The sequence below is a fragment of the Phalangium opilio genome, unplaced genomic scaffold (assembly GCF_054372755.1).
Source record: "Phalangium opilio isolate 3A_F unplaced genomic scaffold, DU_Popi_V2 ptg000089l_1, whole genome shotgun sequence".
Lineage (NCBI taxonomy): Eukaryota > Metazoa > Arthropoda > Arachnida > Opiliones > Phalangiidae > Phalangium > Phalangium opilio.
Window position 1 is genome coordinate 6186007 of NW_028324194.1, and position 17625 is coordinate 6203631.

At 37.7% G+C, this 17625-nt stretch overlaps 2 protein-coding genes and 1 long non-coding RNA gene across 3 annotated transcripts in view; all 3 read right to left on the reverse strand.

Moving 5' to 3' along the window:
- LOC149647208 (uncharacterized) overlaps positions 1-17625 on the reverse strand; it is a 172120-nt gene that overhangs the window by 22460 nt on the left and 132035 nt on the right. The gene's annotated exons all lie outside the window — the stretch shown is intronic.
- LOC149647210 (uncharacterized) lies at positions 3331-10623 on the reverse strand. The gene is made up of 11 exons (XM_089850062.1): positions 10473-10623; positions 10022-10131; positions 9356-9450; positions 8569-8726; positions 8417-8509; positions 7309-7423; positions 6844-6922; positions 6195-6237; positions 6105-6118; positions 5094-5166; positions 3331-5027 (listed from the first exon to the last, which is right to left on the reverse strand). Exons 3-11 carry the CDS (start codon positions 9432-9434, stop codon positions 4854-4856), a joined length of 828 nt encoding a protein of 275 aa, XP_089706188.1. The 5' UTR covers positions 9435-9450; positions 10022-10131; positions 10473-10623; the 3' UTR covers positions 3331-4853.
- On the reverse strand, positions 11479-14621 carry LOC149647211 (uncharacterized). Its single transcript, XR_016371883.1, has 3 exons — positions 13818-14621; positions 12848-13762; positions 11479-12729 (listed from the first exon to the last, which is right to left on the reverse strand). It is a non-coding gene; the product is annotated as an uncharacterized LOC149647211 (long non-coding RNA).

The following is a 17625-nucleotide window of genomic DNA, read 5'->3' on the forward strand; positions in this document are numbered from 1 at the left end:
TTACGCAAATATTGTCCAAAATTTACCGCATATGACTTTCAATTTCCTCAAACATTTTGTAGCATTATTAGTATGGATAACGTTTTATTTATACTTTGTAACTTAAATAACGGGCCCCACGTTTTTCGAGCAAATTATCAGAAAAACGGGGCGAAAGAAAAACAAGTTTTTTAACATGGTTTTTTAAGCAATCATACTCTAGTATAGACTTTTGGGGGAGAAAATTTCGCAATGAAAAAATTGCCTACAATCGATTAGAGGTTTTTATCACCTCTCTTGAGTCATACTAAGGAGGCAATTGTCTAAGACGTTCGTGAACATCGCAGAGATTTCGAAAATGGTTTTTCGTGGGGTAGACGATAACTAGTTAAATGGAAGAATTAGTGTGTTACTACCCGATGAAAGAATAACGCCAAGTGACTAGTTAATGATGGGCACTTTCATAAAATATAAAAGGTAATGAAATACAATTTTTCAAATTTCTGTGTATTGTGAATGCAGTCTGGAAATTCCGAACACATTTACTCTGGAGTGTAGACACACAGACACGCCCACATGTCGCGGGCGGAACCTCTCCGTGACGTACGTACGTAGCTCGGAGAGGTATAGGCTGATGTGTGCTTCGTGCAAAGGTAGATCTATTTGCGGCAATAGTTAAGGGACAAGTTCATGTAACGTAACTGATTATACCTTAAAAGAACGGCCTTTTTCTAAATATAAAAGGAATTAAATATTAAAAAAGGAATAAATGATCTCTTATTACAATATGATAATTAGCATTTAATTAGTCTTAAAAACCAAAACTAATGTGCAACCATTGGTTTAGTGCATCTGTTAAATCTGACAGCTTTGGTTGAATTTTTACATTCTGGTAGGTAAGGGTAAGAGGTTCGATTTAGCAGATGCCACTAAACCCGTGGCGGCACAGTAGCCGTCGTTTATAAGACTAATTAAATGCTTATAATTTTGTAATAAGAGGTCATTTATATAAATCAAAGTCCTGACTGACTGACTGATTGACTGACAGACTGACTGATAATCAACGCCCAGCCCAAACCGCTTGCCCTAGAAGGCTGAAAATTTGCAGGAACGTTATTCATAAGGAGTAGGCGCGTATACTAAGAAATATTTTTCCAATCCGCCGCCATCTTAATAAATGGCGCCCAGAAATGTAAAAAATCTTCTCTATGCAACAAAGTCCGCGTATTTCAACCGATTTCACAAATATTTAGTACACTGGTTTCCTTTAACCTATAGACGGGCTGAATGGTCTTTTGGGTTCGATTTGTTGCCATCTTTTTAAATGGCGGCCAAAAACTTCAAACCCTTCTTAATGGAATAATGTCCGCGTGAAAAGTAATAAAAAATGTCCCGACGGGCTGACGGGCGACGCCGAGTGCCTTCGCTCCTATGGTGCTACAAAAATATCAGTCATCAGTAAAACCTACCCATTCTTTATATAATTTTGATTGAAGTTCTTATTACACGCGAGTGACGCCGCGGGTAACAGCTAGTTCTTTTAAGGTATAATCAGTTATGTTACTTTCAACTTTTAATTTAATAACATTCCTTTTCGGGTCTTGCAAGTACATCTTTCATTAAACTAATTTCTGGGGTATTAGTTAGTCGAGGTTTATGGCGTAAAGCTGCGTAATCCATAGTAAAAAATGGAAAAGTAAAGCAACCTCTTAAATGATGGGACTTTGCCTTATCAGGATCAACGTACAATCGAATATCTTGATTGGTAGTGAATGCCGCTACCCAATGAACGCTGGCTTCTATAACGGCATTTGGTTTCGTTATATATTTCGACCTTAAGAATGGAGGGTACACTATTGGAATCCTTTGCAATCTATGAGTCAAACCCAATTCGTTGCAGGCTTGCTTTTTCAAATTTTCGCAAAAAAAGGTGTTCTTAAAATTAAATTCTCCGATTTGAGGAGTATCGTTTTCGTTAAGAAATTCGATTAAATCGTTATCGTGTATGGGAACTATGTATTCATCGAGATCGACAACCACTACGTATTTGAATCGATTAGATAATCGAAACACGCAATCGTTGATAGCAGTTAGTTGTCCAACTTCAAACACGCCGACGGTTTTTGGCAAACTCCACGGTAACAACTCCATCGTGGCAAATCCCCTTTCCTTCATAACTGACAAATACGCTTTCATATAATTCCTGACGTCACTTCCGGGTTCGTAATCGTAGAAAACGAAATGAGTGGCTCCCATAACCCGATAATACGCTATAAATTCAGCCAATTTTCTTACGTTGTTGAAAGGCCCGAAATATGGTCTAACGCAAACCGCCAGTGTACCTTTTCTAGGGTTGTATTGCGGGAGTGTTATGGGAACAGTAAAAATCTTCGCCTCTTTCGCTGGTCTTATCACCAGCTTATTTGGTGTGATCGTATGCACATTGCCAACGATTCCTTGCAAATCGCAGAAGAAAAATGCCGCGGCGTTTGGCAAAAATTCATGGACTATAAGATACTGAACTCGCATTCGAACGGGATTTGATTTCAATATTGTAACGCTGCCATTTATGGTTTGATTGTAAACCAGAAAGCATTCCGGCAAATTCGACGATTCAATTATAAACTCAAAATTTTTCAATCCCATAATTTTGATGAATGGTGACTTTGTTCGGGTTTCAAAGTAGGCGGAGTAGATCAGAAAATTCGGTTTAATTTCGACGAAGTCGGTAATTTTCTCTAAGGAAAATTCATAAAAACTTTCAGACTAAGAAACATGTATTTGTCGTTAACTGCAAGATTTTTGATGGTCAGTCAGTAAGAATAGGGTACACGAGCCACCAAAAATTACAGTTAAAGATAATAGCCACAATGGACAACGTTATTATCATAATACCACAGGTTTATAAGATATGTTCCGTAAGTATGACACTTCCTATACTTCTTAATGCTAGAGACTTACAACTCGAGCTAGTTCGAGAACGACGGAAGCGAGAATTGACTACACTCGGTTAATTTTGCAGTTCATCTACCTATTTAGTCTGTACTAAGCCTTTGACGGCGCCTCACCAGGCGTATGTCGCTTTACGAGAATCTATGGCGTTTCACCTACGTCACTTCACTACAAGCTCTCAGTGACAAACTTATGGAACATATCTTATGAACTTATGACGCAAGATAAAAGATTTTCGAACGATATTGTCACTTTTGTCTTTTGACCCTTTAAATCCAACAAAAATCCAACATTTATACCAGTTAAGACTTACCTTGGTAATGGTATTTCGGGTTATCCACCTCTCTTGGCAACTTTATATTCGGTAAATTTATATTTGGCAGCTTAATATTAGACATCTTAATGTTAGAATCTTGCTTAGATTTATTTTTAATATTAACTGATACATTTTTCTTTGTCAAAAGGAAATAAGTGATCAAGAGAATACTTATTCCGCACAATGCTAGAAGTTTTGAGAATCTCCAACGCATTAACACTCTCATTTCATTAATGTACTTTCCAGTAAAAAACTTAAATCAGAGTAGTGGAGAATTAGCGTGTTGCCTCGGGAATTCGCGTATGTTTTGTGTAAAAGCACAGCAATTTTAAACTTCGCTCTTGCGCAAGTTTTTAATATAGACGCGTCTGCTGTACGTTTACAGTACCCTTACACAAAAGTGTACAACATTTTTCTCTTTACTATTTACTGTGGACCAAATAAAACCTGTAGGGAAAATTACTTCAACTGCAAACCTTAGGGGTTCGACACCCCAGCAGGGTCAAAAATAAATTTAATGCCAAATTTACAATGAAAATCTTCAATTTGAAGTTAGAAAGATCGGGAACCCGTGACAAATCTAAGACCATTAAACACAGATAGGGGGCGTGGTTCTTTCAGAACAGCGCCTCTCTAGCACCACGCCGCGACCAATATTGAAACATTTTCAACTCAAACAGGGATAAATTTAATTTTAGAAGTAGGAATGGTGAACAGAGTAATCTGGGCGCGCGTCAAAGTCCCGGACCTCCTTCCCCGGGACGTTGGGGTATGAAAGAAGAGGCGGGTCATAGCGACAGAGGTAAAAAAGAATTACTTATTTTTCGCCGTCCACGTCAGCAACGTCATCAAGTAAGCCAATGAGATAATTTAAACTTTTCGTTACGTGTTGGAGGGAGGAGCTCCATACTGGGTGGTCTATGAGTCGGACTGAAGTAAATACTAACCGTTTTCCATTCCTACTTCTAAAATTAAATCTATCCCTGACTCAAACCATAGCCATAACATAAGGCTTATGAGTGGAAAAGTTTCGGGACTCTCCCGCTAGGGGCGACAACAGGCGATGCCTTAAGAACAACATTTTTGTCAACAATTGATCTTTCCTTGTTTTCTAGATTAAGCTAAAAAGAAAATACTACTATCATAAGAAACATTTAATTGCCACTATTGATGTTTAATTTCTTATCGAAAGTTTTTTACCATGATTTGCTGATATACTATAGAGCAATAATAGGCCAAGCAAGATACAAACATAATAGTTCAAGAATAGGCCCGATAAGATAAGACTTGATATTTAAACACCGACAATGATGCTTCGCGGCTCAGTTTATAACTAGTGCTGCTTGGGAATAAATTGATTTTGGAAAACAACCTGGTCCGTCCTTATAATATCAGGCACGTTCCCGGAACTCTAAACAAATATTACTTCCTTCCTGGCTGGTGTTTATACACCAGGTGTCACTTCTACGAACATACATAAAGGTGAGTTGAAATAGATCATGTTTCACTCAAAAACAATAATTCATTAATTTACAACATTAAGTGGCATACTTGTTTATGTTACGCTATTATAAAGCATACTTTGAAGTAGATTAAGAAAAAATGGCTAATTATTGTTGTAAATGATGTGCTCCATGTTTCGAATGTTAAAAACACGTGATTTTTTCTTCGACGTGGCAAAACCCGAAGTAAACAATGAAGAAAACAGAATCAAATCCAAAAATGAGATCCCCAGCCAAAATCCCACGTAGCCACCGATTTGTCCGAAAACTTGAATTATCTAAATATAATCATAATGTAAATATGTGAAATCTTTCCATGGCCTTAGAGTTAGAGTGCTTCTTACGGTAGTGGCCGGTATGTGGGTATATGTTAATCGACTCGATATCCTCAGAGATACCATGAAACTAACAATAGCGCTAAAATATTTCAAATGATTCGTAAGAATTAATATTGCCGTCAGCTATTTAATGAAGAAACATTACTACGTTGCTAGAGGGCTGTACTAAGAAGAGATATCTAGTTTATAAGGGAGAAGGTACAAGATGCCTAAGTATTCGCGCGCCATAGTCCCAGTCCCCCTTTCAAAATACAAGGGGGGACGTAAAAGGAGGCCACCAGTCTATTTCGCCTCTCCTCAGTCAGAAAATACCCAATTTTCGTCATTCGCGTCGCGCTGACGTGAGTTTTCAAGATCCAATGAGATGCTGGCTGGTTTTAATTTAGAGGCGGGGATTAACTCCGGGCCTACCTTTGGACTGGAGATAAAGCTGGAAATGTGGCGAATTTATACCTTCTCACTAATAAACTAGATATCACTTCTTGGCTGTACTAAGCATAAGTTCCTGCATTCATTCAGCAAAAAACTGCGTTAAATTACTTATATTCGAGTATCTTAATTTTACCGCGGCAGATATATATTTTGTGCAGGAACGATAAAATGCATCTTACCAGAAGTACATAACACTTCTCTTCGAGAGAAGTGTACCATAAAGCGGGGTATGTGTAACGTCATTCTTCCTATCATCATTTTACATTTGGAGTGTACAAGGTTACTAAACCGAATCACATTCGCCATGTAAATAGTTCCCTCATCATTACTCTTATAAGCACTGAACTATTTGCCCAGGCGCATGCGCTTGTGGATTTTTGTCCCACGTCCAGACAATCAAGGTTTGTGGGTTGATTGCTGGGTATTTAGTGCCAAACAATTATAGAATTCACCCTAGCACGGTGCGATGCCCATCTGAAGTTTATTGAGCTAAAGGGTGAGCCTGGGAAGAATGACGTTACATAACTGAAGTACTAAGAGGATGCAGAGTGTCATCCTTCTGCTAATATCCCCTTCTGTTCTTACTCAATATTTGATTCCTATATTCAATTAAACATAAAATTAACATTAAGAAATGTTTCAATATTGGCAATTAAACCTGTTTTTAGTTCTTACCACGGATTCTTCGCAAATTGGAACTGTTTCGTAGTAATCAAACCTAAAAATAAATAAGATTATTAGTTTCACAATAAGTACATAAGATATGTTCCATAAGTTTGTCACTGATTACTGAGAGCTTGTAAGTAATCTTAACGTAGCCTAGGTCACAGATTCAGGGTAAAGCGACGCCTGGCGAGGCGTTGTTAAAAGCTTGGTACTGCAGACTAAATAGGAAGATGAACATCAAAATTAACCGAGTTTAGTCTGCGATTCTCGCTTGTCGTTCTCGAAGTAGCTCTCCATAGCATTACAAAGTATAGGTAATTTCTTTCTTAAGGAACATATCTTATAAACTTATGCCGCCAAAAATAGTGATATAAGATTGGGACTTTAATATAGGTTAGTCGTTTTGTTCGTTTTCCTTTACACATAGCCTCTGTTGATGCCCCTAAAAGATGACCTTACTACTACACAGTGGCTAAGCTTGCTGAAGGCTAGTTAAGCCAAAGGCAGGAACCAATGGGACGTAGTGCATTAGGTCTGCTTGGTTCCTGCCTTTGGCAAGATAAAATTCGTGTCCAGAAGATTAGCCAGAATGCTAGGGGTGATAATTTAGCTGTCTGTTGCTTTGCAAAATTTAAATCCTAGTCTTTTTAAGTCTTACAAACAATCGGGTGGACAGGCGTTGAAACATCCACTATCATCGAGTGGTGAAAATTCTTCAGATTTTTTTTTACAATCCTCTAAAATATTAAAAAAGCGCTTTCTTGTTATGACGCCTGAATTTATCAGTTTGAAAACTCCAAATAATAGCATAAGGTTTTAAGATATGTTCCATAAGCACGACCCTGCCTATAATTCGCAATGCTACTGAGAGACTTACAGCTCGAGCTAGTTCGAGAACGAAAAGCGACAATTGAAGTCCTACACTCGGTGGTTAATTTTGCGGGACTTACATGGTCTTCCTATTTAGTCTGTATTACTATGCCTTTGACAACGCCTGACCAGGCGTCGCTTTACCTCGAATCTATGACCTACGTCACTTCTTGACAAGCTCCAGTTTGTAACCAATGATAAACTTATGGAACATATCTTATGACCTTACGATGTTAATAATAAGCCCACATACTTGAATATGGTCTTTCGCAATCAGGCAGACCGGAATTGTTCGAATTGCGCATGAGAGGAATGCAACCATTGCAAGCTTTTTCAAGCCACTTTGTATAGCAACGCACCAAACATACCTACATGGCACATGGCGAAAAATATTCATTTATAATATTTAAAGATGCAATTTCATTTAAAGCTCGCCCTACACGCTCAATAATTTGCGCAGAAAACCTGGGGCCCGTTGTTTTAGTTACAAAGTATAAACAAAACGTTATCTAGACTAACATTTGACAAAAGTTCAATTACAATGCCACAATATTTTTAGAAAATGGAACATCATTAACGGTAAATTTTGGATATTTGCGTGAAAAGATGAACATATATTGAGTGAGTTCTTTACAGAGCTATCTCAGTTGTGACGTCAGTGCCTATTTAAAACGTCACGGACTTAGTTTTGTTTGTTATCGCATTGGTTCTATGGACAAATAGCATAGGTGACGTCATACTAAGGCTTCTGAGATTGCTCAAAATGTTATTCAAACAACTCAAAAAATTTCGCATTCCAATAACATTAAAGGTATGCTCGCCCTCGGAAAGTACCGATTTTTAACGCTAGATATATTTGTCCAATAAAGTTTTAAGGTTACTTTTACCAGGGATAGATTTAATTTTACAAGTAGGAATGGAGAACGGTTAGTATTTACTTCAGTCCGACTCACAGCCCAGTATGGAGCCCCTCCCTCCAACACGTAACGATAAGTTTAAATTATCTTATTGGCTCAATTAAACTACGTTTAGATGACGTTGCTGACGGGGATGGCGAAAAATACGTAATTCCTTTTCACCTCTGTCGCTATGACCCGCCTCTTCTTTCATACCACTCCGTCCGGTGCCGGGGAAGGTGGTCCGGGACTTTGACGCGCGCCCACATTACTCTGTTCTCCATTCCTACTATAAAAATTAAATCCATCCCTGTTTTTACTAAATATTGGGCATTCAACATCAATCATACATCAGTATTTTGATTTGCACTTCGGGATACATATATAAGACAATGATTTTCATAGATGTTTCTCATTTAATTTGTGCAAAAACATTGAGCGTGTAGAGGCCGAATTAAGGCTTACGGATTGTGACGTTATGTTTGGATTTTTTAGGGACTCTTTCGCATAATCTGTGCAATTTGTCTTGTACGGAGACTCAAGTTTTTTCACCGTGAGCTAATTAAGTATTTGTTTTAATTACATTACTATTTGTTCATGAATTATAAAGAAACTACCATTTTGTTCTCGAAGAGACAATGTTTTCTACTGCCGATAAGAAAATGTTTCTCATTTCTTCCCATAATTCTAGTTGGATTATGAAAGTATACTGAAATAGCGTTTGTTTTAATCGGATTCTCTTTTAAATCGCTGCTGTTAGTGACAAACAAAAAACCTGAAATAATTACAAAGTTTTAAATTTACGTGCTAGCATAAAATGTCCCGAGGGGCTAGTCATTCGCTAAAATTTTGTACACCGATTACTGATTTCTGATTTTTTTTTTTGTTATTTCCGATGATTACTGAACCAATGCCTTGATTTCCGTCATTACGATTATTTCCGGTGATTTCCCTAATCTTCACACAGCGGATTACTTGTGATTCCTGTTTGAATTCCAATGAATTCTGGTGATTTTTTGGTGAATACTGTGATTACCACTGGATTCTTCATGAATTTCGATGAATGCAGTGATTACTTCTATTCCAACTGATTACTATTTTTATTTTGGTATTTCGAATTCCTCGATTGATTATGTGTGATTATTTCACGAAAGGAGTGAATACCGAGGTGATTAAAAAATATTACTAGTAAATCATGTGATTAATTCCGATTTTCTCAAGATTACACGTGATTTCCAGTGATTAAAGAAGATTTCTGATTACCTTTGATTACCCACAAGAATGCATGATTTTGATTACTAATGATTTTCAAAGAATTCTAGAAATCAAGTAATCGATTTTTGCGGTTCATTCAAGTGACTAACCCCTCGAAATGTCCATGCAACACTGAAAAAGGTGTTTCACTTTTTGCTTTTATCTTCGTAAGACTTGAAGGTAGATGAAGTATGAAGCATGCGTAGCCTCCAAAGAAGTTTCTGACCATGATTCGAGGCAAGTTACTGCGTAAATTAAATAATACACTTCATGTTATTATTTCTCAAGTTGGGTTAAGCATAGAAATGCAGATAACAGCAGGTTGTGGTTTATAATCAGTGAACACTATGAGAAGGTGAGTGAAAGATATAAGGGGTAGGTAACTATAACGGTACAGCCCGATATCTGTCTCACGCCCACCTATCTCGGCGCACAGCCGAGGAGCCATGCGTCACGTGATGTGTTAAGAATACTTTCCGTAGACAAACTTCTCTGATTTTTTCCCTCTCTTGCACCGATTGCGCAATTGTTTAACTCTGATACCTATCCATAGCTCGGTCCTCGTTTTGAAATGGGGACTGAGTCCGACTGATGAAGAATTTGGTCTCTCCGGGTCTCCTTGTCATACGTGCTCACTGCTAAAATAAATATACCGTCCGTCCCCAAATGCCCCTTTGCCTTTTTTAAGTTCTGAACAACTTTATACCAGACTAAATTTACTTTTTGCAAAATTCTATTATTACGTAATTTTATGTTTCCAACTTTTTTTTTCGGGATTTCTATGAGCTATGAGTAAAATTGAATAAAGTTACCTACTGACAAATGTTGGTGTTGAGTAAAGTGTCATTATTCAGTAAAGCCGCGCATCGTACTAGAAAGTCTTGAGAAATCGCGGCGTAATACTTCTCATATCCATTCACCTTTTTCTTAAAGATCCAATTGAAAATAGTATTACAATATAAACTTATAGATAAGCTTGATTTTCACTGAACGGTAAAATAAAAAAGTTCTCCGCTGAACGTTATTTTCAGAGTACCAAGTTCTGAATTTAACTATTTCATTTAAAAAATGGAGGTTGGTTTGAAACACGAGTGTCAGAAAATGACATTCAAATTCAAGCTCATTGCTAAGTAGCACGCACATAACGTTAACGCTCTATTCGGCCGAAAAATAGAAAGCTAATATCGATATATTTCACCAGTGGTTTCACTGAATATCCAGCTTTATTACAAATTTTAGGGATAACCAAGCTTTACATATAACTAACCTTTTTCTTAGCTTTATCATGTACGATTTTCAAATCGGTGCAGTTTTTCGGATTTTCCAAATCGGTGCAGTTTTTCGGATTTTCCAAATCGGTGCAGTTTTTCGGATTTTCCAAATCGGTGCAGTTTTTCGGATTTTCCAAATCGGTGCAGTTTTTCGGATTTTCCAAATCGGTGCAGTTTTTCGGATTTTCCAAATCGGTGCAGTTTTTCGGATTTTCCAAATCGGTGCAGTTTTTCGGATTTTCCAAATCGGTGCAGTTTTTCGGATTTTCCAAATCGGTGCAGTTTTTCGGATTTTCCAAATCGGTGCAGTTTTTCGGATTTTCCAAATCGGTGCAGTTTTTCGGATTTTCCAAATCGGTGCAGTTTTTCGGATTTTCCAAATCGGTGCAGTTTTTCGGATTTTCCAAATCGGTGCAGTTTTTCGGATTTTCCAAATCGGTGCAGTTTTTCGGATTTTCCAAATCGGTCCAGTTTTTCGGATTTTCCAAATCGGTCCAGTTTTTCGGATTTTCCAAATCGGTCCAGTTTTTCGGATTTTCCAAATCGGTCCAGTTTTTCGGATTTTCCAAATCGGTGCAGTTTTTCGAATTTTCCAAATCGGTGCAGTTTTTCGAATTTTCCAAATCGGTGCAAATTTTCGGATTTTCCAAATCGGTGCAGTTTTTCGGATTTTCCAAATCGGTGCAGTTTTTCGAATTTTCCAAATCGGTGCAGTTTTTCGAATTTTCCAAATCGGTGCAGTTTTTCGATTTTTCCAAATCGGTGCAGTTTTTCGGATTTTCCAAATCGGTGCAGTTTTTCGGATTTTCCAAATCGGTGCAGTTTTTCGGATTTTCCAAATCGGTGCAGTTTTTCGGATTTTCCAAATTGTTGCAGTTTTTCGGAATTTCCAAATCGGAGCAGTTTTTCGGATTTTTCAAATCAGGAACGTTTTGCGGATTTTCTAAATTGTATTTTGTCTTATTATACCTGGAAATGAAATATTATAATAGTTTAAATAAGATTAAGTGGTAATTTCAAGCCTAATTGGTATGTTATAACAAATTTGATTTAAAATGTTTCCAATCCTTGATATATCCATCCTCCTTTAGCAAGTAATCCTCCCATCATATCATAATCTATGCGGCTTCATGATGATTGTTTCAAATACTAATTATTCATATTGAAGATCCTGGTTAAATCCGTTAATTATAAACCCAATAAAAGTTTCTTCAAAATATCAGCTTTGTATTGAAAATTAATCTAATAAAGCAGTGGCTGATCCTTCTGGCACTCAAAAAACCATTGACGTTGGTGAAAAAAAAATAGGACGAAACCGGGGCCGAATTAAAGAGAGGCGAGGGGGCACTGGCCCCCGGGCAGGGCCGGAAATAAGCACAGGACACTGGACATTGTCCAATAAAATTTTAAAATGTCCCATACATTTTTTATAATATAAAGGGGGTCACTGGACGGTTGACCAGTAAATTTTACCGACGTTTTGACAACTATGAAGTTGCAACGCAATTTTTACGCACTCCAGTGGACAATGTCCTATAAATTTTCCAGTCAAAGGGGGTACCACTGGACACATGCCCTATAAACATTTTTTCTTATTTCCTGCCCTGCGCCCTGGCGCAAGGCTTGTTGGGGGGCGCATTGAGTTAAACTATTCGCCCTTAGCACCATTTATGTATCCTTTTTTCTCGGCTTAAGGGGGCGCATATTATCTCGGCCCCCGGGTGCAAAATTGCTTAATTCGGCCCTGGACGAACCAGAACAGGATGCTACCTTCATTTCCGCCGCCGATGGAGCCGCGTTTCACGATTTATATCGCGTCACGGAGTGTTTTGGCCATGAACCAGTATAACCTTATCAATATTAGTCGGTCAAAAGAAGGTAAATAAAAATAGGCATAAATCGAGCCTACATCAAAGAGGATATCTAATCGCCTTCACAACGAACTTCATAATTGTCAACAGATTACTTACTGGCTAAGAGCGCATATAGTGAGAGAGGGAAGGCTTTTTTCACTGTTATCATTTCTCTGAGACCAAGCTGCCGTCACTATGGTTTCGTATTTGAAAAACACCACCAATGACTCATACACTTGGTAAAAACATATCCCGAATATTAGGATTACTAACAAAGGCCTCGAAATACCTTCAAAAGTACTTGTTTTAAAACTTAAATATCCTGTAAATACTGGAGTTTTCTTTGAAAAGGCCATGATGCTATTGACAGGAACAGTCTTGATGCTCTGAGTTTTAATAACTTTAAGTATCATTAAAAACAAATTAGGAATAATAATTATGGTCACTAATCATTTTTTAATTACAATTCTTTTATTACGGATTTTATTATTACTTTAATATTTTCTGCACCACAATACCTAGTTTCGTTATCATAAATTTATAATGCATAAGTACGCGTCTGCCGGAAAGCCTTCATATGAGCGGACCCAAAAATAGCGGTTCTCAGAACTGCGGTTTCCCTTGAACGCGGTTGAGCAGTACAGTACAGCGGCGATGTGAAAAGCGGTAATCGTTTATTGATGGTCTAGGTTGGGTTATCTGAACTGAAATAGTACTAGCTCAGGTAGATTTGTGATGATTTATTTGATCCATTATTAAGTCAGGTTAACTTTCAGATCCAATAGTATTAAGTCAGTTGTGGTTAGGTGAGTTGACGTTAGGTTATGATGATCTATTTGTACTTCATTTGATACTTGCTTCATTTAATTGTAGTTTGACGTATGGACGATAAATTTTGTTCATTATTGATATCTCCAGAACATAATTACTTTCCCGATAATTAATATAGTTTTAAAGACCAGAATAAAGTTGATTACTATGAAATTAGTTTCTCTTAATTATAGTTGCTAACTCATAGAAACAGAAGTTTAGAAATATGATCCAAAAGTATGACACAACCTATACTTCGTAATGCTAGAAACTTACAGCTCGAGCTAGTTCGAGAACGACAAGCGAGAATTGCAGACTACACTCGGTGGTTAATTTTGTAGGACTTCCATCTTTCAATTCAGACTGAAACTAAGCCTTTGACAGCGCCTGACCAGGCGTCGCTTTTCGAGAATATATGACGTCACCAAACCAATGGCGGATGCCTCAGTAGTTTTTAAGACTAATTAAATGCTAATTATTTTGTAATAAGAGATCATTTATTTCTTTTAATATTTAATTCCTTTTATATTTAGAAAGAGGCCGTTCTTTTAAGGAAATAACCTTATGTTACCTGAACTTTTACTTGTGCCTTCTACGCTTCTATGACACTTTAGCCATTGATACTAGATACGTTGAAAAAATCAACCAAAATAAATAGTATTAATTTTAATCACTCACTCGTTCAACCTACTATGTCACAAAAGGCACAATTGAAGTCCGTTGCTTGCCAGATAAAAAAGTTTTGATACAATGTTTCCCCTTTAATATAAGTTCTTGCCGTATTTCAGGAGAGAGGAAAATGACAGACGAGCTGTTGAAAAATTACAGTCATTTAGAAAAACTTGTCTTTACTCTGAAAGAAAGTTTTTCAGAACATCTTTTCTTCTTTATCTATCTTCCAGCTTCTCTCGTCAAAGTCTCTTGGCTAGTGGGGAGATGCTCTTGGTTTTATACGAATGCGGCATCGAGCAAACCTTGTCAATCGAAATAAGCGAACAAATACAGCTTCTTGGTGATTGAACTTGTTTGTAACAGGGACTTTTCCCCATCTACTCCCTTAGTTTTCTGCTCCTGTCTGGTACCATAAGCTAAGGTACTGGTAAGAGATGAAAGAATCTTTCTAGACTCTCTGAGAAAGAAGCACAACAGAAATCATGATAGGTTTAGGGGGATGCTCAAAAGATAGGAAACGTTTCGTACAAAAGTACAACTGGGGGGGACCAAGTCTAGTCTTTTCCGCGATTTAGCTTCCTTGACAAGCACTAAAGCGCAAAGTCCCATCACCGATTGCAGGAAGGAAAAGTTTCTTAGTTTTCGGAAGAAGGAATTATTGTGAAGTAAACGAGAATTTTGTTGAAGCTTCGATAATTCTAATTCTATTGCACTAAGCGAGTTTATTCAGTTTTTAGCTATTTGTTACCCCTACCAGGGATAGATTTCATTTTTGAAGTAGGAATGGAGAACGGTTAGTATTTACTTCAGTCCGACTCATAGAGCACCCAGTATAGAGCACCTACCTCCAACACGTAACGAAAAGTTTAAATTATCTTATTGGCTCGCTTAAACAGCTACGTTTTGATGACGTTGCTGACGGGGACGGCGAAAAATACGTAATTCCTTTTTACCTCTGTCGCTATGACCCGCCTCTTCTTCAGGGGAAGGGGGTCCTGGACCTAGACGCGCACCCACATTACTCTGTTCTCCATTCCTACTTCTAAAATTAAATCTATCCCTGCCCCTCACAAATATGCTTCCAAATATAAGCTTTCCAATGTTTTTCAAACGAGAAGATATACAATAAGGCGTCATAGTCAACTCCAAAAGATACAAAGCAAGTCTATAGGTACCATAAGTTCACTAGATATGTTCCATAAGTGGAGGACATTACCTATCGTATTTTAAGTTCTCAAATAAACCAATATTCCTTGTATCATAAGTTCATAAGATATGTTCCATAAGTTTGTCACTGGTTACTTAGAGCTTGTCATGGAGTGACGAAGGTGAAACTTGGTAGATTTTAGTAAAGTGACGACTGGTGAGGTGCTGTCAAAGGCTTAGTACGTACTAAATAGGAAGATGGACTGCAAAACCGAGTGTAGTCAATTCTCGCTTGTCGTTCTCGAACATCGGACCACGGGTATTTTATATTGTTTGCATGGCGCACGTAACCCAAATACCAAAGTACACTTGACAAGTGCTCGCAAGCGACATACTTCGAATTTGGCCCTTTTTCCGAAAAGGTTGGCCATCCTGCTTTAAATTTAACAATGCCCACGTGTTACAAATAGTTTACTTTAATAGTTTTATTTTCGAGAAAACTACAACAACAACAATGATTTTGATTTTTATGTGATTAATATTATCAAAAGTACAGTGGCAAAGTAAATAAATCAATATAGCCTTGTTCACGTTTGATACTTTGAAACCGTTTTCAGCAGGTTTTGAAAGGTTCAATTGTAAAATTTGGTTGTTAAATCTCATGAGAAAATGCGATTAGTTTTTAACGACTGAAGGCGGTTTCAAAGTGTCAAGTATGAACATGGCTTACATTTTACACGATACTATATGTTATACGCTTAATACGACACTATATATATTATACGCTTAAAGGCCGACTTCCAGCGAAAAGAGTTCTAGCGAACTGAAAACCGAGCATCGAGACTAACAATGAAGCGACCGTACCGATTTTCGAATCCCCGCTGGGTCAAAAGTTGGAAGGGTTCTCGCTAACTGAAAGCCGTGCAATGTGGTTCTAGCGAAATGAAGATGAACAATAGAAATCCTTTTAAAATTTATTTCCTCTCGAATTTTTGCTTTCCCCTGAAGGAAATTCTCTATTGTATTATCTTCAGTTCGCTAGAACCGCATTGCACGGATTTCAGTTAGCTAGAAAGAACCCTTCCATCTTTTACCCCAGTGGGGATTCGAAAATCGGCACGGTCGCTTCATTGTTAGTCTCGATGCTCGGTTTTCAGTTCGCTAGAACTCTTTTCGATGGAAGTCAGCCTTTAATACGACACTAAATGTTATACGCTTAATAATAATCTAAGCTTTGTCTATGAAGGGATTTCCACACTAAGCCTGTGGCTTGTTTACAGGTGGGTCCCTTTACAATGCATAGAGGGGTGGTGGCTAGCCCCTATGCCACAGCTAAACTACAGCGCCCCCTATACTAACTATTACCGTTAACCTCTGCAAGTTTTGATGGAAAGGAGAAACCGGGTTAGACCGCGGAGGAAAACTCCATTTAACAAGCGGGGCGAGAACTTGCAAACTCTACGCAGAAGGATTTTTCCCCAGGTTTCCACCCGGTGCCACAGTCCGGGATCGAACCCGGGATCCTCTTGCTGCGAGGCGAAAGCGCTAACCGCTACGCCACTCCACTATACGACACTATATTTTATACGCTTAATACGACACTAAATGTTATACACTTAATACGACACTATATGTTAATACGCTTAATACGACACTATATGTTAATACGCTTAATACGACACTAAATGTTAATACACTTAATATTATCAGCAAACAAGCGGGAGTTGTCCACCAGGACCTATTTCTTACTTTTTGGGCAGCCATTTTGAAAGATGTCAGAATATTTAAGGTTAAAAATAAATAATCGTAGTTTCCGAGATTTGATTTGTTATAAAAAGAAATAAGAGTTTGATTTACAATTTTATATCAATGAAAATTTTTAAGTAGTCACAGATGTCGCTAGTTAGTGAAGAAAGCTCCAAATCCAAAGTTATTTATGGCGGTTTTTGCTTCCAATTTTTCCCCGCTCTGATTCTAATTTATTTATAGGCCACTAACACACGCAGTCACCCATTCCCGCTCTAATTTAAGGACAGTTTCTAAACTTTCTATCCACTATGTCGATTTAATAGTTGATTTTACAAAATATACCTTGGCCATCTTGTTGGAATGTTGCTTCGTCCGTAAGTCACGTGACCTAGTTTCCAGACTAGTAGGATTGATAACATTTACACCAGGAGGAAATGCTACTTGATGCTGCACTTGGTACGCTGAGTAGCCTGGCCTCCTGGTATAAATGGTACGAATCCTCCTAGTCTGAAAACCACGCAATTCAACACCGATTTACATTCATAATCTCAATTAATATTAGAATGAATGTGAATAAACCTAAGTAGCCAAGGCTCAACGGTATTAACTTAAGAAAGTGTTAATTTTAAGTATATTCCACTCGATCAAGCTTGTTGCTGGAGCAGCCAGGGTGATCGAGTGGGCTATGCTTTAATGACATGGTCGGCTTTCATTCGCTATTGCGAGATGACGTAGAAAATGACGTCGAGGGCAACATTTTCTCTATAAGCCCATTCTCTTTTATAAAATCAACTATTGCGTAAGATTTCAACGATTATTGTAAACTAGAAACACTAATTAAAAAAAATTCCAACAACTATTTTCACCGACAAATTGTAATCAATGTTTTGTCCTTTTCTGGCGGGAGAGGCGGTTCCGC

Coding starts and splice junctions, on each gene's coding strand:
- LOC149647210 (XM_089850062.1), bottom strand. CDS start 9,434: ATGGTCAGAAACTTCTTTGGAGGCTACGCATGCTTCATACTTCATCTA. Junction 6,923..7,308: donor TTGCGAAAGACCATATTCAA/GTATGTGGGCTT, acceptor TTAATATTTTAG/AGGATTGTAAAAAAAAATCT. Junction 5,028..5,093: donor CCCACATACCGGCCACTACC/GTAAGAAGCACT, acceptor GATTATATTTAG/ATAATTCAAGTTTTCGGACA.